This window comes from Cervus elaphus, chromosome 18, assembly GCF_910594005.1.
Source record: "Cervus elaphus chromosome 18, mCerEla1.1, whole genome shotgun sequence".
Classification (NCBI taxonomy): Eukaryota; Metazoa; Chordata; class Mammalia; order Artiodactyla; family Cervidae; genus Cervus; species Cervus elaphus.
This window is the reverse complement of record NC_057832.1, coordinates 84,243,798-84,267,094: the sequence shown is the minus strand read 5'-3', so window position 1 is coordinate 84,267,094 and position 23,297 is coordinate 84,243,798. Positions and strand designations below refer to the sequence as shown.

The 23,297-nt window shown below is 58.8% G+C and overlaps 1 protein-coding gene across 10 annotated transcripts in view; it reads right to left on the bottom strand.

The window, feature by feature from the left end:
* Positions 1 to 23,297, bottom strand: part of CAMK2B (calcium/calmodulin dependent protein kinase II beta) — a 92,677-nt gene that overhangs the window by 20,400 nt on the left and 48,980 nt on the right. For all 10 annotated transcript variants that reach the window (XM_043872683.1, XM_043872685.1, XM_043872680.1 and 7 more), the window contains exons 3-11: positions 21,346 to 21,405; positions 15,341 to 15,395; positions 11,218 to 11,283; positions 5,572 to 5,644; positions 2,059 to 2,161; positions 1,883 to 1,966; positions 1,094 to 1,188; positions 809 to 931; positions 261 to 344 (exon numbers count right to left, since the gene is read on the bottom strand). In XM_043872683.1, coding sequence (XP_043728618.1) covers positions 261 to 344; positions 809 to 931; positions 1,094 to 1,188; positions 1,883 to 1,966; positions 2,059 to 2,161; positions 5,572 to 5,644; positions 11,218 to 11,283; positions 15,341 to 15,395; positions 21,346 to 21,405 — 743 coding nt within the window. The remainder of the gene's footprint in view (positions 1 to 260; positions 345 to 808; positions 932 to 1,093; positions 1,189 to 1,882; positions 1,967 to 2,058; positions 2,162 to 5,571; positions 5,645 to 11,217; positions 11,284 to 15,340; positions 15,396 to 21,345; positions 21,406 to 23,297) is intronic.

Genomic DNA, 23,297 nt, shown 5'->3' with positions numbered 1-23,297 from the left:
CGGGCAGCGTGGGAGACTGAGGAGGGGCCACCCGACATCTGGGCACCTTTGGTGTCATTGCCATGGAAGGGACCAAGTCCACCTGACACATCTGGTCTAGATTTCACCCACGAGCAGCCTGTCCTGGGTGGCTAGGACCCCTGCCAGGCCTGCTGGGACCCCTCTAGCCACCCCTAGTGCGGGGCCCTCAGCGCCTCTGGGTAGGCAAGCATGTGAGCGTGGCAGGGCACCCTGGCCACACACTGGGGTCAGCGTCTCACCTTGAGCTTCCTCCGAGCGTTGAACTTTTTCAGGCACTCCACGGTCTCCTGCCTGTGCATCATGGAGGCCACAGTAGAGCGTTGCTGTGGGGAGGGAACGAGGGAGGGTGTTATTGCAAGCAGCCCCGAGGGGCACCAGCTTTGTCCCCAAGTGGGGTGCTCAAAAGAGGGGTGGTCAGGGAGAGGCTCAGGGCAGCAGCACCCCTGGGGCTCTTGAGCCAAGAGCTACCAGCTACTCACTGCAGTCGGAGGCCACCTATCCCCACTGCCTGCCTAATCTCCAAGTCCATCACCTCCTATGGCTGTCCACTCCACCTGTGCCCACCACCACCTGGCCCTCACCCTCCTTGCCACTCCATCCCCTCACATGCTGGACTGCGCCTCCTCTTCTCATGGAGCTCTTGTCCTCCCAGGGACTGAGGCCTTTAAATCACCAGCACATCCCAAGCCACATAGCCCTCAGGAGACCACAGGACCAACCCACTGGATTCGAGGAGAGGGCCCAAGGTCCACAGGCTAGGGGGTGGTCCGGGGCTGGTGCGACTTACGCAGACCCACGGGTGCTTCAGTGCCTCGTGTGCCGTGATGCGCTTGGCGGGGTTGATGGTCAACATCTGGTTGATGAGGTTTTTGGCTTCGGGAGTGACCGTGTCCCACTCAGGGGACGGGAACTAGAAAGGAAAACCAGGCACAGGGGAGCCTGAATCCCCCTCCCCAGACAGAGACAGACTTCTCCAAAGGGTCTCATCTGAAAACAGGGGTGTCACCCCACACCCTGCCTCTGCCAGCCTGCCTCCCCCAGATAGGGAGGGATTGGGGGTCCTGGCACTCACGTCATAGGCCCCGGCCTTGATCTGCTGGTACAGCTTGTGCTGGTCCTCGTCCCAGAAGGGTGGGTAGCCCACAAGCAGGATGTACAGGATCACCCCTGAGGAGAGCCAAGAGCCCAGGGCCTCCTGCTGCTGCCCTCACTGCCCACGCCCAGCAGCCCAGCGGAGCCCACCAGTGCAACCACACACGAGTCACATGCTGCCACAGAGTGTCTGGCGTGTGATCCCAGGATGGGAGCCAGATGCCCAGCTCTGGTACTGAACAGCTACAGGACGCTCAGCTAGTTTCTCAGCATTGGCTAGGGTGGGAGTCGCGGCCCAAGGCCAGCAAGTCCCATGAGGACACTGGGGTCCTCAAGCACCCCCTCCTCTCTACCCCCACAGCCAGCGTCAACCAGTGTCCCTCTTTGGAGACCCTCATGTTTGCAGAATGGCATCAACAGCTCCTCTGCCGTCCCACCCTACTTCACAGGGGATGCCCGAGAACAGCCCCCTCCACTGCCCTGACTGTGGGGGAGATGCCCCTGGCAAGGAGGCAGCCCTGCCAGGGTGGTCCACACAGCCCCCGCTCCTCCAGTATCCATCCACCATCCGGGCACTTGCTGCCCCTTCTCCAGACTGCTCTGCCGAGCGCAGGGCAGGGAGTGGGGTGGTGGGCTTCTCGGCAGCAGCCAGGGTTGTATTAGTAATTCCGGTCTGGGTGGGAGGGTGCTCCCAGTTAGGGGCAGCCAGGTGTGGGTCTGGTGCAGTGCTTGTGGGTGGAGCCCACCTCGCCCGGCACACCAGCCTCACCGCACGCCCAGATGTCCACCGGCTTGCCGTACGCCTCCTTGCGCAGGACCTCTGGAGACAGGTAGCCTGGCGTGCCAGCAAACCCTAGCAGGAGGGGAAAGGGCGGTGTGAAGGACCAAAGGGGTGGCAGACACCCCCGCTCTGTCCCCTGGCCAGTGGGCCGGCCAGGTACTCACCAAACCACGCCTGCTGGTCCCCCTGCACCTCGATGGCCAGGCCGAAGTCTGCCAGCTTCACCGCAGCCCCTTTGCACTTGCTGGCCAGGAGCAGGTTCTCGGGCTGTGGGGAAGGTGAGCAGCCCGAGGGTGTGGGGTTTACACCCAGGGGTGTCACCGGAGAGAGGGGGACAGAATACCCCTTGGCAGGTGGGGGCACACAGGTCCCCTGACCACATGGGTGCCCCCCCGGCATGGCTGACATCTTTGGCTTGAGCGCACCCCAGAGCCTGCACCCCACAGTCTGTCTCTGTCCCCCACTTGCCGGGGGCAGGGACATGAGCCCTAGAGCTGAGGGAAGCTGGCTCTCAAAGTGCAAGCTTGTGAACTCGGGGCGCTGGGACCAAAACACCTCACCCTGGAGGCCCCAGCAGGCCATGCGGGGCCCAGACCCCCACTGTAGGGGGGCTTCCCTCCCCCAACCAAGGCTGGCTGCACAATGAGAGCGGCTGCTGGAAGGTTCAGGCACTTCCTGCAGGATGGAGACTCTCAAGGGCAAGGAGGAAAACCAAGGGCCCCTACGGCCTGAGCAGAGTAGGACATCCAAGTCCCACCAGCCCTGGGCTGGCTGCCCACAGGAGGGGAGGGCCCCGTGCGGACCTCCTGGTCTCGGGGAGCAGTGCCTTGCTCATGCCAGAAGGAAGGGTATTCATCCCTGTCCCACTGGGGTGCCAAGGAGGCTGCTGCCCTGTGACCGGGAACACTTGGCTCCGAAGGCCCTAGGAGTTCCCTGTTCACTGTGTCCTGCTTGCTAGGCTCCTCCATCCCAGCCTGCCCCACTGGCCTCGCCAGCTCCCAGAGGGCAGCGCTCAGAGCTTGAAGCCGCTGGACTCCCTCGTCCCTGGCTGATGGGGGCTCTCCGGGCCCTCAGCCCCCTCACCAGGCCACCCTCCCGGCAGGAAGGTCTGCTGACACCATGCCGCCCACCTTAGTGCCACCAAGAAAGACAAATGCCGCCAACAGAACTGAGTTAACCCTGCTTGGACACCGGGGGTGTGAGGACAAATCGTGTGGCATAGATGAATCATGCCAGCCCATGAGGCAGAAACCAGAGCTTCTCCAGGCCCCACACAGCTGGTGGATGAGGCTCCGTCACTCCAGGTGACACGTGCTGGGGATACTCAGCCCCGCCTGCCCAGCACGGCCAGGAGGCCTCTGAACACCTTGATTTTGCCAGTGTGAGTAGGGCAGGGGGACCCCTTCAGTTCAGTTCAGTTCAGTCACTCAGTCGTGTCCGACTCTGCGACCCCATGAACCACAGCACACCAGGCCTCCCTGTCCATCACCAACTCCCAGGGTCCAACCAGACCCCTACCTCCCCACAAACCCCACACCAAGAAGTCTGAAATAGACACAACATTGCAAATCAACTATACTTCAAATTTTTAAAAATTGGTTTTTTAAAAAAAGAAGTCTGAAATACTATGGGTCAGGGGCTGCAGCTGGGGGCTTGACCCAGCTTCTACAGATCAGATTCCCCCCACCCCAAGAAAATAAACCAGCATTCTTCGGCTTCCCAGGTGGCGCTAGTGGTAAAGAACCTGCCTACCAGTGAAGGAGACATAAGAGCTGTGGGTTTGATCCCTGGGTCAGGAAGATCCCCTGGAGGACGAAATGGCAACCCACTCCAGTATGCCTGCCTGGAGAATCCCATGGACAGAGGAGCCTGGTGGGCTACAGTCCATGGGGTCACACAGAGTCGGACACAACTGAAGTGACTTAGAATGCCTCTCTGGGAAGAAGGAGCTAAGGGAACCTAGTCCCTGGGAAGAGCTGGGCAAGAAGGCTCTTCCCTGGGAGGAGATGGAGGGGACCCAGCTGGGTTGCACAGGGATGTTCCCACCTGCAGGCCCCACCCTGGCTCCCTCACAGCCGCCAAGATGGCACCAAGCCCCTCTGCTCTCTCCACCCTCCACACCTTGGCTGAGAGGAAAGCCACCACAGCATGCTCCTGGAGGTCTGTCTCGGCCAAGATGACAGAGGTCTCTCTAGAGGAGGAGGGACAGCCTGCTCCCCCCAACACCTGGTGGGAGACAGGAGACCAACTCGTCCTAACCCCGTTTTCCTTTTCTCAGCAAGGGTTTTGGGTGCCCTCAGGTCACACCTGGGCTGGGGAGAGCATCCATCTGCACTTCGGAGCTTTGGGCTCCAGGTTTGTTATGCATCGTGAGGTCCAGGATGAAGGAGGGATGCGTGCCCTCTTCCCTGTGGCCCCTATTTCCAGAGGCCCCTGAGTGAGGCCCATGCAGACACAAGACACAGAGACAGAGGGGCACCCACAGGACAGGCAGTCATCAGGGGGAGCCTGGGCAGGCCCATGAGAGGACAGGGGACCACACAGCACATGCAGAGTGGGAGCGGGGACACATGAGGGCACAGGGCAGGTCCCGGGCCTGCTCCTGGTGGGACATCCCCTCAAGAGCAGCTCCACAAAATCAGCTCACACACACACACACACACACACACACACAAACACACACACACACACCTCTGGGCAGCCCCAGAAGGATGTGACTCCATTCAGCCCTAGCACCCACGGGAAGGTTGGTCTCAAACACCACCAGCAAGGATGCAGGCCCAAGGGTCCCCCCATCCCCTGCAAAACCAGTGAGAGAAGAAACTGACCCAAACTCAGACTTGGAGAAAGCTGAAGTCAAAGAAAGGAGGAGAGATTGAGAGGAGGAGGAGGGGGAAGGGGGACGGGCAGGAAGAAGGGGGAGGAGAAGGGAGAGGCAGAAGGGCTGCAGCTCCTCCTGAGGGCCCCTCCCACCACACGGAGGCCTGTGGGTGACAACTCTTGTTTTAAATGATTTGCAGTCACTTTGCCCAGAGCTGAGCCAAGGGCCACAGAGATGAGTAGAAAGGACTGGAAGTTTGAAGAGACCAAACTGTCCCCTCCACCCCCTGCTCCCGAGGCATCAGCCCCACCTGCATGTACATTCTCTGTGTCTCTCCTGCCAGGTTCGAATCTCAACTAGAGCCCAGAAAGCGAGACCCCGCATGGACATGTGCTACTAGGCTGGTTCTTGACAACTGTCCCCTCTCAGCCCTGAAGCCTAGAGGCACTGGGAGGGATGTGTACAGACACATGCATGCATGCACACCCACAAACACACATGCGCACACACACAGTCTCACACACATGCACAAATGCACATGCATATGTACACGTGCTCACGCATACACACATGTCCATGTGTACGCACAGACCCACATTCTCACAAGCATGCACCTTCAAACACAAACACATGCACACACGTACTCTTATATGTGCCAATGCACATGTACACATGTGCACACACATTCTCATAGGCGCACACCTTCACACGAAAACACACGGGAACACACATATGCAAACATCCCACACACACACGTGTCTTCTGGTGCACTGCCCTACCCCCGAGTCTCCCCTCAAACACAACATGCAGTTACAGACGACAGACACCTGGCACAGAGTGAGGGGGGGGAACTCACCTTGAGGTCCCTGTGGACGACCCCCATTTGGTGGCAGTGGAGAACCGCCTCCAGGATCTGCTGGATGCAGTGACTGCAGCAAACAGCAGGCGCATTAGTGCGGGTGGCCCCTGAGGAGTGGGCGGGGTGCAGGAGAAGGGTGCTGTGTGGGAGTGCTGGGGTCTCCAGCCCAGTGGGGGCCCGGGGGAAGCAGGGAATCAAGGTGCTGCCTGCCACATGGGGGACAAGACCCTGGCCAGAAGGGGGCCTCTGGGGCTCCCTCTTCACCCCCAAAGGTCAACACAAGGCACGCCCTCCCCTCTAAGCAGGCCCACAGAGGAAAGATGCCTGGCCCCAGTGCACTCCACCCCAGGCTCATGCTGGCCACACCTGGCCCTGCGCTGAGTGCCCTTGGGGAGGGAGGCCAGGGCTGAGTGTACACCCTGCAAGGCAGGCTGAAGACCCAGACAACGGGAGGGGAGGGGAGAGGTGAAAGGGCAAGGGAGAGAGGGCAGGCCAGTGCCACACTGCGGGGGTGCTGCCCTGGGCACCGGGGCCCCTCTCTGTTCTGAGGCTGTGCTAACGCTGCAGTCACCAGCACACATGTGTGAGAGCGGGTGTCATTTCATTAAAATAAACTTCACGTCCACTCTGGCTGCTGGCTGCTGGCTGCCGTGCTAGACAGCTCAGCTCCATAGCAGCACTGGGGTCGCTGGGGGCAGCCTGGCACTATCCAGGGCCCCGAGCCAGGGGCTTCCTTCCAGATTAGGGAGAAGTCCCGAGCCTTCTGGGGCATCACTGGTTGGAGAAAAAGGTCCAGGCTCTCCTCAGGCACCTCCCACACCTGGGCTTCAGCAATGGCCCTAGGTATCAGACCCAGGTGCCTCCAGACCTAGACGCCCCCAGCCCCAGTGACCTGCACCTGCCTCCTCTAGGTGGTTGGGAAGTGTCCAGCTGCCCCCAGAGCCAGGCACAGACCCCTGGGGTTCCACAGCACCCCTGCAGCATTACCAGCTACCAGAGACAGGCGTGCCACAGGCTGCCATAGCCCATCCCTGGGGTCTTGGCCCCAGCCCCTCTGGTGGGGGCGAGGGAGGCACAGGCAGGACTGCTCCTGCCGCGGCTAGATCGGGGAGGTGACTAAAGGTCAGCTGGAGGGATGGACTTTGTTTTCCTAACAGCAAACTCAAGAAGGGACAAGAAACCAGCCCATGTTCTCAAATAGCTTTGACCACACCTGGAGACCACCTACTGGTGGTCACCTGCTAGAAAAGTAACCCTGAGTGTCCACCCTGGAGAAACCTGGACCTCAGAGTCCTAGTGATGATGGATTTCCTGAGGTTTATGGGGTCAGAAGGAGCTAGGCCCAAACCTGTGGGTAACAGTCCCCCAGCAGCCCCTCCCTTTAGATGCCTCTAAGGGCTGGAAACCCCACCCCCGCCCCAAGCCCTGAGCTCTCCTGTCCCACCTGCTCCCAGGGCCTCCCTCCCTGCTCCTGTCCCTCCCACCACACTCTCATCTGCCAGCCTCGGTCTTATTGTTGTCCTCACCCTCATCCCTGTATCCCCAGGTCCACATCCAGCCACTACCAGCCCTCCCATGACTGTAGACACGGGCTCAGCCCCTCCAGGCTGCCCCATCAGGGCAAGTTCATCCAGGGGCCTTTTTCCTCATGGGCGGAGCTCAGCTGTGAGGTCTGGGGAGCTCCTCTGAGGGCAGGACAGGCCACTGGGTGGAGGCAGAGGCCAGAGGAAGCGCCAGCACTTGCAGTTGAGGCCGCTGAGCCGGGGCCCCGGGAAGGGGGCGCTGGCTTTCCCAGTTCCTGGAAATCTGAGCCCTGGGGAGCCGTGCTGGGGCGTCACTGCATCCTCCTGGATCTCAGCCCTGAGTCCCTGGACCACCTGCTCACTGCAGCACCCCACCCCACCCAGGGGCTCAGGGACCCTCAGGTTGACCAGCCCCTGCCTGTACTGCTGTGGCCAGACCCTGGTTCTGCCCCTGGGGGTGTCCACCTGAGCTGTGTATTCTGCCATCCATGTGGAACCCCAAGCCTTCCTCCACACCATCAGCAGTCCTCACAGACACAGGCTGGAGTCCCCTGGGCCACTGGCCACTCCCTGAAAGCCCTGGAATGACCTGGCTCCAACCTCAGGCCTGCTGAGACCCCTGCAAGTCTTGATGTTAGTTTTGGGTCAATCCCATCTTCTTTCCTCACCCTCATGACTTTGCCTCTGCTCTCAACCTCAGGACGCTCTCTAGACCTTCCTCCGTGTGGAACGAGCTCGGGGCTCCCACGTCGTCCCCCCTGCAGTCACGTGGCGGCCCTGCACTCTGGGTGGCGTGCATCTCTGCACTGGACTGTGGCCTCCGTGACTGCAGACACGTGTTAGTTCTCTCCTCTCCTTGGCCTTGCAGGAAGGTTTCTTGGACCCGGGAGGCACCTGCCGCAGCACCAACTGATACATCGGCTCAGATGTGGGTGGGCGGTGCCCTCTCCTCCTCTGTGTCCCCTCCTGAGGATTCAGGGCTCCAAACTAGTGCCAGGATGGGGTGACTACACCTGCTGAGCCAGCACCAGTCTGCATCTCTCCCTGGGCATCCCAGGGCTCAGCCCGGCCGCTGAAATCAAGCCCTACAGCTCTGACACAGCCCTGTCCGCCCATCCCGCAGGCCCCGCCCCAGAGAAAACTGTGGAGGGTACACCCCTTCTCACAGCCAATGTGGCAGCACCGGCCTGTCTCCCAAGCCTATTCTTCACAGCATCCCTGGGATTGATGGGCAAGTGGCCTCTGCAGCCAGCAGGTGGACGGGACACTCACGTGCCTGGAGAGCAGCCCATTCTGGGAAGCCTGCCCTCCAGGGATCCCTGGAGACCGCTCCTGGCGCCCTTCTCACCCTGCTCCCACCCTGGTCTCCAGTCCGAGACCAGGGCCTTGGTGAACATGAGACTGACTGGCCCGTCACAAGGTCCCTTCTGCCTTCCATCTACATTATACCATCTTCCTCATGAGGACTCCTTTCAAACGAAAGAGTTTAGAAAGTCACTTTGTGGGCAGAATTGTTCCCCCGCATCATTCCAGATGCTGGCCGGTCCTGGACATTATTCTCCTGGTTCCAGGCTCTGCTGTTACCTGGGATATGATCCTTCCCCTCCCTTCCCCTTCCTTCTCCTCCCCCACCCCCCAGGGTCAGCCAGCATTATCACACACACACACCCCCAAGCACCTCTCATGAGCCATACTATTTTCAGGGTTTTTTAAAAATGGATTTGAACTTTGCTTTCCAAGGTTTGAAAAAAAGACCCCTAATTTTCCCCATAAACTCCAAAATAAAGATTCCACTTTCTCTTCAAAGGAATCTCCAGCCTTCTTGGTTAGAAAAGGGTTCAGAAAAGCAACTCCTGCCTTGCGTCCTCTTCCTCTAGAGATGTGACACTTCGGGAACTCATCGGATGCTCAGCTATGAGCAGCATGGCCCCAGGCAGGGCCTTGGAAGGTGGCGGGTCCACTAGATGGGGGCCAGACTGCATCGTGGTTAGGGAGGTACCCACCACCCCAGCCAGGTGTCTAGGGCTCCAGTTTCAACACAGCCCAGATCCCTTTCAGAGGAGGTCCCGAGGGGAAATACCCTCCCAGGGTGGGAGAAAGCCTTTACCCCCATCTGCCACAGCTCCTGGTGATGCCCATGGGCGACCCACCCAAGTGGGCATCCACATCACTCTCTCAGACCCTCCTGCCTACAGGCTACACAACACAAAGATCAAACACACAGTTTTGGGGCCAGGATTCCTGGGAGAAACGACATACGGGTTTAATGAGTGGGGCCAGCTGGGAGGGATCCCCAAGAGCGCTGCCTCTCACCCTCTTCCTCATAGTCTGGCCACCAGCAAGGCGGAGCCTAGGAAACCAAGCATTTGTGTGTGTGTGGGGGGCGCCAAACTCCAGAGGAGCCTCCACAACAGATACCCAGGGAGGAAGATCCAGATCCCTGCCACCTGGACGGGCAGGAGGGAGGCACAGAGCTGGATGGGTGGGGTGGTGCAGAAGGGGGTGGAGTAGATGAGGTCAGGAGGTGAGGGGGGCAAGGGTGGAGCGCCAACGACAAGGTGTTGGGGAACTAGGGGGCGTGGGTGGGGTGGGGGAGGGAGCGCAGGAGCAGAGGTGGGCACGGGGGCCTCCCAGCCAAAAGCAAGGCTCCGCTGTGGGTCACATCCCCTCTCCAGCGAGACCGTCCCTGACAGAGTGTGGGAAGGTGCCAGGCCCCAGGCCGTGCCCCGTGGTGGGCCCGTAAGACCAGGAAGCTCTGGCAGGATGTTCTAGGAGGGTAAAAGAGAACAGCTAAGGTAAGCCCTCCCGCACCCCCAAGGCACCCGGGAGGCACCGCAGGCAGAACCGGAAGGCAGCCCTCCTCGTCTGGGTTCTGCAAGTCGTTCCCAGGCTGTCATGCAAAGTGAACACCGTTCTTCAAGGAGCCTCAGGAAAGCAGCCAGTGCCCATGTACCCTCGGGAGCCAGAGCCCTGACCGGCCGCCCCACTCCACCACAGACTCCAACACCCCACCCAGTGCCCGCCAGGCCCCTGGCCTCCTGCTGCCCAGGTGGGGGCCTGCCTGGGTGATACCAGAACCCACTCCCACCCTCTCAAGGGGGCTCAGGCTGTCACTGACAGGCAAGGTTGTCTGGGGGTGCAGAAGCCAGTCTCAAATAGCTGCTTTTTAAAATAATGTTGATTAGAAAGGGAATACATATTCATTAAAGACAAATTTTAAAATAGACAAAGAAGATTCAAAAATTGAAAAGCATCTGAAAATTCACGGCCTAGAGACGACTGCTGCTAGTCTTTTTATTCTTTTCTTTTAAGTGCATGTTTTCCTGGGAGCCCGGCGGGGTCAGGCTGGGCTGGCCGGCAGTGGTGGCCCAGAGATGCACTGTCAGGAGTGACGTAACTGTCATGGATCAGAGTGGCGTCTGGGCAACAGCATGGGTCATGGGGGGGGGGGGCGGTGCCCACCCTTCCAGGCGGGGCCCTGCCATCCACCAGCAGCCTCGCTGCAGACAGCATGTCTGAAAATGTCAGTTCCCTTCAACCCCCCGTGAGGGCTGATAAAGCTCCTTCACCCCCCACCTCAGGCCCTGGTTTCCTGCTCACTGCCCCCCAGGGAGCCCTGAAGGAGGGCCAGTGGGCACCTTTCCCACCAGCCCAGGCCCCCATGGCCTTCCCTTTCTGCCTCCAAGGTGGTCCTGGGAGGATGTCACAGAAAGGGGTTCCCGGCCTGTCTTGGGCAAAAGCATTTGGAAACCGTGAGTCTCCACGGGGAAGGCCTTGGTCAGACATCCACGGCGGCAAGAGGAGGCCCAGCACCACTCTCCACCCGCTCTCCCCCCACCAGCCACCGCACGGAGAGCCCCGCTGTGGGCCAGTCCCCACCCTGGGGCAGGCTGGGCCCTCCCTGACTTGGGACACACCAGCTGCCCGCCCCCACCCTGGCCCCAGGACCGCCCCAGAGGGCTCCAAGCAGGGCTTTCGCCCAGCTGACCATCTCCCTGGACCATGTCAGGGACAAAGTGCATGAGAGAAGATGGGGGCCAGAGGAGGAGGAGCAAGGCTTAGTGAGGGAGGGCTGGGCAGGAGAAGAGGGGGAGGGAGCGTGCGAGGGCTCTACACCCACCTGGCATCCGCCTCACTGTAGTACTCTCTGGCCACAATGTCCTCAAAGAGCTCCCCACCAGTGACCCTGTGAGAAGAGCAGAGAGGTCCCCTCCATCACCACCAGCATCTCCACTGCCACCCCGTGCTCGTCATCACCACCAGCATCTCCACCGTCTTCACCTCCACGTCCCCCACACCGCCAGCACCTCCATCTTCAGAGTTACTCAGGACTGACACGCTTTAGTCTTCACACCCCTCTCCATGACACTGGTCTCTAAAGCTCAGAAAACTGAGCTTCAATGATCTCAGTGACTTTCCCAGAGTGGGCAGCCCAGGAGTTTGTTCTAGGCCTCTGGACTGTTACCCAGGCTTTGTGACTAATTCCAGGCCTGAGAAAAACTGGCTTACCCTCCTTGAACCCCCAAGGCCAGTGATGCGGCCCCCGCACAAGGCAGAGGGGCCAGAAGAGACAGTGCATGGATGTGGCCTCCCCAGTGGGTGACGTCACGAGGTGTTCAAAGTCCCATCTCCAGAAAGAGAGTAGGACCTCCATCCACACACTCTCTCGCCGGTTGTTCCTGGGCCAGGGAGCAGCCTTCAGGTCCTAAGGTCAGGATGGATCCCCCTGCCCAGGGCAGAAACCACTGCCTGGAGAGCCTCAGTGAACCCAGCAGGGATCCCAGCCACTCGGGATCCCCTGGCTGAGAATGTGGGTGTGGACAGCAAGGTGAAAAGCAGGGGCCAAGGCTGGATGCACAGGGGAGCAGGAAAGCTCAATCCCCGGGTCTGTCCGAGCCCCTCAGCCTACTCGGCCAGCTCCAAGTCCACCAGAAGGTCCATCTAGAGCTTTTCTACCCCTGCAAGGTCTTGAGTCTCCCTCCCATGTCTCCTCCAGTGGGGACACCAAGGGCACTCCCTCTGCAAACACACCCTCCTTCCACACCCCCTCCAGCTGTGCTGGCCCCACATGCTGGGATCTCTCCACTTGCATCTCAGTTCCCATTCGTTCTTGGGACTTGGGGCTTGGGTTGGCCTTGTTTTGTGCCCAGCACTCAGGGCCAGGCTGGTCCACAGTGACCACAGGCATGGGCACTGCTGAACAGTGGCCCTGGCGTGGGCAGGCTCTCTCTTAGAGAAACACAAAACTGGGGATGCAGTGGGTGCTAGGATGCCCCTGCTGGAGGCTAGATGCTGGCCCTCAAATCCTGTTGGAAGCCAACTACCCCAGGAGCAAGGAATTTTTCAGGTTCCAGGAGACTAAAGCTCAGACCCTGATGATGGAAAGATTGAAGGCAAAAGGAGAAGGGGACGGCAGAGGATGAGATGGTTAGGTAGCATCATCTACTTAACAGACATGTATTTGAGCAAACTCTGGGAGACAGTGGAGGACAGAGGAGGGTGGTGTGCTGCAGTTCATGGGGTTGCAGAGTTGGACACGACTAAGCGACTAAACAACAACAAGGCTCAGAGCAGGTGACTGTCCAAGGGAGCAGAGCCCCGTGTGTCTGTGTGTCCTTGTGTATCCATGTGTACACGTATGTGTGTGGAGCAGCAGGATGGAGTACTAGGTCCAGCCCAGAAGAAGACTCGCTATTTATTTTTCTGCACCCACAATTCACAGGTCAGGCTCTGCAGGCCCCGAGTCCAAGCACAGGGCAGAGAGGAAAAGGCCACAGGTACTGACCTGGGCTGCAAAAGGGGCCCAGGGAGCCCCCCAGCCCAGTAGCCCTGCCCTGAGCCAGGGACAAGACCGCTGGGGCCCCACATCCACAGGAGGCTCCGGCTGTGCTGACAGGCATCAGGGGCCTTGTGGTCCAGGGCTGCAGGGTGGGGAGTTGGTGGGGGCGAGGGTGGGGTGGGAGGCTGCCATCTCAAGCTGGCCAGAAAGGGTGTGGTCTGGAAACCAGCCTCTCCCTTTCCTCAGATCCTGGCCACTCAGCATGGCCAATTCTGGGCTGCAGCCACAGCCTCCGGGCGAGCCCCTTCCTCTGTCCCCAGGCCTGGTCTCCAAGGCCATGTGACATTCTGAGGCATGCAGAGTGGGGAAATCTGTCAGTCCCCGAATCCACAGAGCCCCCCAAGTCGCCTAGGTCCAAGGGCCTCCTGAAGGTGATGCCAACTCAGGCCAGACACTTCTACCCAATTCTGGGGCTACAGAGTCCCAGAGGGTCTGCAGCGTGTCACAGGAGGGCGGCGTGCGGCTGGGGGTGGGGGTGGCAGGGCCTGGCAGCATCTCTACGCCTCCACTCCTCCCCTCTCCCTCCACAGCCCCCCACACCATGCAGGCCCTCCTGCCCCCACCAAACAGCTGCCTGAGGCCTAGCGGTGTCCTGGATGCCCCCAGAGATGCAGTTTCAACAGGCCTGAGGGCCACAGTGGTTTGCGGGGAAGATGTGCAAAGCCCAGGGCTTCCCTCCTCCCACCTGCTCCAAACACACCCACCAGTTTCCTCTCATCAGCCCCCCTCAGAGCCTTCCCCACACGTGCCTGTTGCTTGAGCCAGGAGAGTCAAGGCGCTCCCACACTCGTGCATGCACTTGTATGGGTGTACACACATATACACACATGTGCACCAGCTCACACATCATTCTCTCCCCTTTTACTGCTTCTCAATCCCACACACCCTCCTGTCTGCCACCAGGGGCCTGGACATGGCCACCCTCCAGCCCGGGGCCTCTATATTTCCTGGAAAAAAGCTGGTGGAGCTGAATGGATCTGGGGACCCACGGGGGTGACAGCAAAGGGTCCACAGCAAAGGGTCCGTGAAACAGAACGCTCGGGGCACAGCCTTGGCCCAGCACAGGCAGCTGTATCACAGGTCAGCCCTGGACACCTGGCTGGTATCTCGAAGTGGTGTCTTGTGGGACACGGGGGACTGTGGGGGACAGTTCCAGCATCTCCTGACCAGAGGACCCCAAGTAGGCCAGAGGTTCATTCCTCAGGCCTCCACACCCCGTGGCCGAGGCATCTCATTTGAGGGGGGAGGTCCCTTCAGAGACACATCCTGTCCCCATGGCCAGGGCCCCCCGGCTGGGCTTCCCAGAGGCCACACAGAGCCACCCCAAACTACAACCTCTGCCCACCGCAGGGTCCAGAGTCACACTGACTCAGGACAGCTAAATAGAGCCCCGCTCAGCCAGAGCTGTCGGTGAGGTGATGAGATCACTGCTTCTAAATCCAGCAAGAGGTGAGAGGAGGCAGGGGCCCCAGATGCTCTCACTCAGCACAGCTCACACACACATGTGCACATATACACCCATGTACACACTGATCGAATCACACATCCATCACCTACATCCACCCCCACAAATCACACGTACAAATGTGCACACACGTGCATGCATGATTCGTGAGAGTGGATATATGCACACACACCCCACAGATTATACTCGTGTATACACACAGGCACATACACACCCACAAGCCACATGTGTGTGCACACATGCACCCGTGGACATGCATGCAAACAGGTACATTCCCCCACAAATCATTTGCACACTCACACTTCAGGCAATCATACACACACCGTTACATGCTGATGCCAACATACACCCATGCACACACATGTATGTTCACACCCCACATATCCACACCAACTCACACACACATTCACATACATACACATGCACACACACCACAAATCACACGTGTACATGTGTTCATATAATCACACACATATGCACACACTGAAACCCACTCATGCACATGCCCCCACAAATCACACCCACAGATGCCTGCTCATCAACATATGTGAATGCACACACACAGTCACAAACACACAGGCAGTCTCATGCACCCAAGCATACACTCATGCCAGTCCATGGGCCCCAGTGCAGCGGTGATGAGAACACCAAGGAAGGTAACAGAAGACCGAGGGCCAGACCATTCCTCCGAGATCCTTCCCTCCCTTGGCCTCCAGCACACCCTGTTCTGGGTGGTTGGGAAGGGGCCCAGCTGGGCAATCCCATCCCTGGGGGATTCCATACACCAATGCAAAGCCAACAAACCAACGACGTAGGCTGGGGGCGAGGTGACCCAGGAGTCGGGGGACTGTCTGCCAGGGCTACAGAAGCCAAGGGGCCCAGCCCAGGCCCAATGCTGGGAGCAGACAAGAGCCCATGTCCCTGCGCTCCGGCACTTACAGATCGAAGACCAGGTAGTGGAAACCTTCCTCGGAGATGCTGTCATGGAGGCGCACTGTGGGAACAGGAGAGGCCATGAGCAGGGGCAACAGCCCGGGGCCCACCCACACTGCCCAGACACTCATCCAGGCCCAAAGCCAGCAGCACAAGCCCTTCAGGGAGGGCCCATACACCCCCCCAAGGGCCTGTGGCTTCCCACAGTTTGGGCTGGGGAGGGCCCGGGTGGGCACTGCAGGCAGAGTCTGCGGGGTGAGCCGTGGGCCCTGCAGTCAACTGACCGCAATTCAACATCCGAGGGCCTCAGGGGTCTGGTCTTTCCTGTCTTTTCCTTTCCTTTGCCAGAAGGAGACCCAGTCCCCTCTCAGTCCCTGGCCAGGTCCCCTGCTCCCAAATGCAGCAGAGAGCCGCAGGAGCGGGCGGGGCGGGGACGAAGGCCCCCACCACCAGGCCTGGAAAGGAGCCGCTGAGGGACTTCATGGGAGAGGAGGGCAGAGGGCTCCACTGCTAACCCGTCAGGACAGGCTGAGGTGGCAGGGACCCCTGGGGAAGGACCACCTGCCCGGGGCCCAGTATGGCATCACTGCAGAAGAGTCAGACCCTGATTTCCCACTCCAGAACCTGCAGAGTCAGCAGGATGGTGCCACGGCCACGCATGCCCTCTCTGCTTTAGTTTGTTTCTCCATCTCCTGAGCCTGGAACAAGGCCTGGCCAGAGTTGTGCTGGTTAGGAGTTGACGAATGAATGAATGAGGGGATGAATGAGTGAGTGAACAACAAGAAAGATTTCGTCATGAAGAACACCACTCCAAGGCCTCCTTTTCCCTGAGCTGGAGATGCGCCCGGCACTGAATGGCAGGTATTTCTAGGAAACTCTGGACACTTCCCGCCGGGTGACAGATCCTGCCTTCTGTATCTGCAGCCTACAGTGTGCCCATCAGAAACCATCCCAGTCATCCTGAGAGGTCACGCATGCAGCAGCCGTGCAGAGAGAGAAGTGACCGGCTGAGGGTCACACAGCTCACACAACGCTGAGCAGCAGTGTGGGCAGAGCTCCCGCTTGGCCCCTCTGCTCCCTGGGCCTCCTGGCAGTCTTGAGCTCCACCAGGATGGACGGGCCTGCGGGAGCTGGAAGAGCGAAGAGCAGGCTTCTCCCAGGCCCCACAGGTCCCTTCCTCATGCCCTCGAAGCTGCTCTGGTTTCTAGCTGGCTGTTGGCTTCCTTCCTCCTCCAGCTGTGGACTTCCAAAGGGCCCGGCCAACAGGGTCCTCTCATCAGGAAGCCCAATCTGGCTACAGTGGCCCCCCAACCTCAGGCAAAGCCTGGCTCAGGGGGCAGGCCTCACTCCCAGCAGTCAGGGCACCTGGCCACTAAGGACAAAGTACATGGGCGGCTCCAGGGGGCACCTCATCTCACACCCTGCTTCTCTCACCATCTCCCCCACCCACTGCTCGCTCTGGATCTCTCTGCTCAAGGGGCCAGTATCCAGCTTCATCCAACCCAGGTCCTGGGGCCAACGCCTGGCACCCTCTCACTCCTACCCAGACCTCAACTCCACCAGGTGGGTCTGCACTTTCCTAACATACAACAAACCGGCTCACTGCGCCCTCCTCCAGGACTCTCCTGCAAAATCACTGAGTGAAACTCTCCCCCCGCCGACTCCTTTCTGGTGGGGGCCCAGCCGCTTGGCCCCTCTGAGCAGCCTCCCCTGCCCCCAGCTGCTTCCCCTGGAACTCCAAGCAAAGACAGGCCCAGGGTGGAAGGGGGAAGGGAGTGGAGGGGTCTGCCTCCACCACCCTGCCAGGCCTGCAGACAGCACCCCTAGAGGAACACTCCTGGGGGAACCATTTTCTCTTCCCATGCAGGGGAATCCTCCTTCCCCAGGGGAGTCCCAGGGGTCCATAAATCTGGGTTCCTGCTGACCTTCCCCTCCTCCCCCGCCATGGAGGCCACCCCTGCCCTCAGGCCCAGGCCCCTCTGAGCAGGTGAGAGGGGACTGGCAGGACCCTCAGCCTGAGAGTTAAGGCCACATGCACACACTCTCCTTTTTTTTCACTTAAACATTTTTAACATTTGAAAAATAGTTATATACTACGTTAATGGTTTAGAATAACACCCACCTAGCACAACAGACCCGTGATTTCACAGACGGGGCTAAGTAAAAAGGGGAATTGTCACAGAATCTATTTAAGTAAAAACAGTAAGTAAATAACTGTGGGTGACATACAGCGGCTGCAACTAGAGTCCAGGTAGTTCCTGAGAGTCCAGCCTGGGAGCAAGGGGTTGGGGGACACCAATAGCTACGGGGGGGGTCGGGAGCCCCGGGACAAGCCTCCCACTGTGGGGCTTGCTCCTCCAGGGACCACACAGAGTCCCAGGCCAGGGGGCTCTCAGTGGGGGTGGTCCTTCTGCCCCTCCCAAGCTGCCCCTCGAACTCCTCCATGGACTGCAGTACTGCGACGGGAGGAAGGACCCCGGGACCTAGCTTTATGATCGGCTTTGGGAGGGTAGGGCTGTGGATGGCGGCAAGGGCCCTGAGCTGTCAGAGACTGGAGACCTTTTATCCTCCCCTCCTGCACTGGCCTCCTCATCTCGGCAGGAAGTCCTCCCAGGGCCATCGTACTCCCTGGTGCCCACCTGCCCAGCTCCTAGATGAACTATCCTGCCAGGGAGGGCAGTTCCAGCCCTGGAAACCAGGAGGTGGGAATTTGCCATCCATGAGCCGAGCCCAGGAGAGAGAGGATCAGTGTGCAGAGGGGAGGCTGGAAGGAGGCTGAGAGGAGGATGGAAGGAGGCTGGGGAGGCTGAGGGCTGCCCTCCTCAGAGTCAAGGCTGATGGCTCTACTCACTCCTGACAGGGCCCATTTTAAAAGGCTGTAGATGGTTCTGCCTTGGAGAAGGAAATGCGACCCACGCCAATATTCTTGCCTAGAGAATCCTGTGGACGGAGGAGCCTGGTGGGCTGCCGTCTAGGCGGTCGCACAGAGTCGGACACGACTGAAGCGACTTAGCAGCAGCAGCAGCAGATGGTTCTGCCTACCACGGACTCTGCTTAATCTGTCACCCACAGCTCCGGGGGCAGGGAGGGAAGCTTGGGACACGCTCACCTGCTGAGCGGCAACCTCTCAGGGTGGCCACGGCCCACCAGTGAGGTGAGGGTGCAGGAAGCCTTGCCCTTGGCTAAGTCTCCACTCCAGGCTCCCACCGGCAACGGGAAATATGCACTGAATACGAATTCCAGAGACCCCGGGTGGAGGCGGCCAACCTCCTGGACAGCTGGGTACAACACGGACATGTGTGTGGAGGGCACAACCCACAGTGAGGCCCTGGAGCTCATGTCCATCCTGCACACCCTCGCCTGCTTCCCGGGGACCCACATGGTGCAGTGGGCTGCCCAGTGCCCACAGCGTACCCACACAGGGCCAAGGTAGCCTGCACCTGTCTCCTCTGCCCAGGTGCCCGCTTGTCTCTGAATGGAAACTAAAGCCCCAGGAGTGGTGGGGGCTCTGCCTGTGGGCTGCTCCCTGGGGGCCCGACTCTGGGTACCCGCTCCTAATGAGACAGCCCAGCCAGCAGCCAGGTAGCCACCGTGTTGGTTGTGAGAGGCATTCACATCCTCTGATGAGCCTCCTTTAAGAGGAGAGCTGGGCTCCTTCAAGCAAAAATAAGGCAAGGTGACGGCATCACCCCTTCCAGACCAAACCATCAAAAGGCGTGGTGCTTCCTCCAGAAGTTAAACACAGAAGCACCACATGGTCTAGCCATTCCACTGCGAGGTTTACCCCCAAAGGACTGAAAGCAGAGATCCAGAAAGAGACTTGTACATCCATGTTCGTGGCATCATTAGTCACAATAACCAACAGGCAGAAAAAGGCCAAGTGTCCACTGACGGATGAATGGATAAACACAATGTGAAACATACACACAGTAGAATATTATTCAGCTTTAAAAAGGAAGGAAATTCTGACACGTACTACGACAAGGATGAGGCTTGAGGACATTAGGCTGAGTAAAATAAGCTGGTCCCCGAAAGACAAACACGGCATGGTCCCATTGATGAGGTTCCTACGGTGTCGAATTCATAGAGACAGAAAGCAGAATGGTGGGTGGTGGGGCCTCGGGGGGCAGGTGGGGGTTAGCGTTAACGGATGCAGAGTTTCCACTGATGATGATGAAAAAAGTTTTGAGTACAGATAAGGGCAATGGTTACATAACATGTGAATATACTTAACGCCACAGCACTGTGCTCTTAAAAACAGTTAAACTGATAAGTATATGTATATATGCTATGTATATCTGACACAATTGGGGGGCACTGTCTTCCTTGTTCTCCTTCCCTCTCCATCTCTCTGTCTCAGTCTTTATCTCTATGTCTGTCTTTTTCTTTCTTTCTCCATCTCTCTCTGTGTCTCTGTTCCCCTCTGTCTCTGTCTCTGTCTCAGTCTCTGCTTCTCTGTCTTTTCTTTCTGTGTGTCTCTCTCGCTTTCTGTTACCCTCTCTGTCTCTGTCTGTCTGTCTCCAGAGCCCTGAGCAGGGCTGGCTCAGAGCCAGGCCACCTGCCTAGCTGCCCCAGGCCCCCAGACTCAAGAGAATCCTACCCTGCTGTTGCTGTCTTAAACTTCATAGTAAGTATTGAACAAAGGCATTGATCCCATAAAATCTGTGGCAGCCTCAGTCACCCAGCTGAACTGCTCTTGAATCCACAGAAACAGAGAAAATCAGTGCCTGTTGGTTGAGTTTTGGGGTAATTTGTTGTGAAGCCTGGACCACTGACACACTTGTGAAACATGCCCAGTCCACGAACAAGAAGACTGGGGCTCAGAGCAGTTCAGTGACTGCTGCGGCGGCTTCTCTGGGTGGGGGCGGTGGGGGGGTGGAAGGCCACACCTGAATCCAGGTCTCTGAGCTCCAAACCTCTGAACACCGCCCCGGAAACGAGGGCCCTCACAGCTTATGCCCTGCTTCCCAGGGGAGCCCTCTCGGCTCCTCCCAGGGTCCCTCCGGGCCCTCCCTGCGGCTGAGGCCCTGGTCTGGGAGTGGCACGGATGCGGCTGCTCAGCACAGCCCGGCGTCCCTTGTAAACAGAGTGCCGGGCACCATCCTGGTGCACGTTTGGTGCCCAAACGTGGGCGAGAGGGCCCAGGAATCCACCCTGACAAGTTCCCTGGGTGCCTCTGAGGCCACAGGCCCACTGTCCCCTCTGTGTCTCCTGTCTACCTCCCAGCATGGGCAAGATCTGGGTCCTGGGCTCCTCAGAAGTCCCTAAAGGGATGAGAAGTGGAGAGACAGGCAGCTATGCTGTGGGGACAAGGGGCCCCTCACAGCTGAGGCGGGTGGGCAGAGGCTGACAGGCCCCCGGAAATCTGCTCCAACTTCCGGGGTCTGGGGTCCCAGCAGCTCCTGTGACTGTGTCTGGGCTGAGTCTGTACTCAGCCTGGAGGTTGCAGAAAGAAGGGTCCTACTGCAGGCAGGGCAGGCACACTCCCTAAGGCCAAGACCCAGGCTCCGGGAACTCCACGGGCCCCCAGGGCAGCTGATACCCACCCCAGACCACAGTTCCAAGAGCCCTGGACTCGGGGAGAGCAGAGGTCCTCCAGAGTCAGACCTCGGTCCTCAGACCTCAGAGCTCAGGCTGAGGCTGGGTGTGGTCTTTGACTGGTCTTTGGTTTCCCAACTTTTTTCTCTGTAATCAGGCCATCACATTGTTTTTCTAAAGCGTCAGAATGTTAGGCTCCTGTGTGTTATCACCAGAATCTTGGCATAGAGTTACAGAGTGGTCGGCAGGGACCCGTCCAGGAGGAACCCGACCTTGGCCTCCCCCAGGGGGCTGACCCAGAGTCTGTGCAGGATTCCCTCTGGGTCAAAAGGAGGAGATGTTTCCAGGGGCCTGAGGGTGGGGACCTTCAATGGGGAAGGAAAGGGACGCCTTCAGGGTCCTCCTGCTGCCTGTAACGGGAGAGCTGGGACCTCCCCTGCCCCCCACCTCCCACCCCGCCGCAGGCAGCTCACCAATGTTGGAATGCTTCAGGAGACGGCAGATTCGAGCCTCTCTCTCCAGCTTCTGGTGATCTGGGGAAAGAAAGGGACACAGCATCACCCTGTGGCCCTGCAGCGAGTGGCACCCTGGAGCCCCTCGACGGCATGCTGGACGGGCCGCCAACCATGAGACTCACGGCTGGCAGACGTGGCCACCACTTCCTGCGATGTCTACCCAGCTGACCACCGCCTGCCCAGGGGGCACATCAGGTTGTACCCCCTACCCACGCCCAGACCCCCGGCTGGCAGCACTGGTGCTGGAAGAGGCTGCCCAGGGCCTGGAGCGAGAGGCCCATGGGAGGCATGGTTGGTGCTCACTCGGGGCCAAAAGTTTCCCCTACGTGATGCAGAAAGAGAAAATGCCGGCTGTCAGCAACAGAACTGACAGCACCAATTTAATCCTTTCCTTATCTGTCCTAATTCTGTTCTCTGTGGAGCTTTCTGCAGAGGCCCAGTTTGTTCATCAGAGGCGGCCGTGGGCCGGCAGAACAGCGCTGTCGGCCGACGGGGGCATCCGACCAGTGTTCGGGGTCAGCCTGGGGCCGGGCCTTCCTCTGGCGGGGCATCTGGGGAAGGGATGTGTGACCTAACATACCCTCCCCCACACCACCACCCCATGCACAAACCTCCAAAACACAGGCCTGGATTTTGATGGGTCCTGGTGTCGATGCCAGGTCAGCAAGAAGAAGAGTCAAGGCCTCAGAGGACCTTCCACAGGATCTAAGTTTTTATGCAGGTTAAGATGAGGCTCCCTAAAATTATGTTTTAGAGGTGCTTTTGAAATTTATGAAACAAAGTGGTCATGGGTATGCAACATGATCCCCAGATTTTCAAAATGGTAGACTTCGGACCAAGTCTTAAAAATTACCAAGCATTACTCAGAAAGTTTGAGAGAAATAAAAATTCCCTAAGTCATCAAAAAAAAAAAAAAAAAAAGCCTCAGAAGGAAGTCGCCCCAGGCAAGACAGCTGCTGATCATGAAACTACCCCTCCTCCCCCCAGCCCTGTGTGCCTCCTTCCACCCAGAGAAGCACAGAACCTCAATTCTCTGCCCCCAAGGGCTGAGCAACTTATCAGCCAGAAGTTTTATCTTTCAAACAGAGGTGCCAGGAGGATTTTGAAAGCGGATGAGATTATAATGGCGAAAAACTGAAAAAAACAAAAACCTATTTCCACTGACCAGAGAAGACAGAAATAAATCACACAACAGAACACACCCATCCGTGTGCATATCACCCCAATCTTCCAACATGGGGACAAGTGGAAGAAGCCGCTCACAGAAGAAGACCCAAACTGCACTTCATTCACATCGAGGCCAACAAGCAGGGCACTGGCAGGCATGTGTGGCCAGATGGCGAAAAAAGGCGGGGGATCAGGAGGGAGGCTGCCCCAGGGTGGGATGTGACTGGAAAGGGAGTGTCCGGGGCCTGGAACACCTGCCCCCACCCCTGCTTGCCCTGGGCCCTTCACAGTGAGGGCCTGAGGACAGTAATATACCAGAGAAGACCACAGGATCACCTGATTCACCAGGGAACTCCTGACAGCCCCACTAGTGGGACACAGTTACTGGGCTAATTACAATATGTTCTCAGAAGCAATAAAGTCACTGGGCAGGCCTCCTCAGACCTGCCAGCCCATCCCTGGCTCTGCTGGGAGGGGATGAGGAAGACCCAGCCACCAAGTCTTCCTGCAGGAAGGGCGCCCCCTGGCCCATCTATGGTCAGCTCTCCCTGGGCTGAGTGATGATGGTGGGCTGGGAGCCTCAGGACAGCCCTGAACATGGACATACCTGCAAACAGGCGTGTGCCCTTTTGGAGTGAGGCAAACCATGCCTACAGACAGAATGTCTCCAGGAGATCCAGCAGGCTCTCCCTCCTCTCAGGATGGGCACTCAGCCCGCCCCCCACCCCATCCCCCTGCCCCCT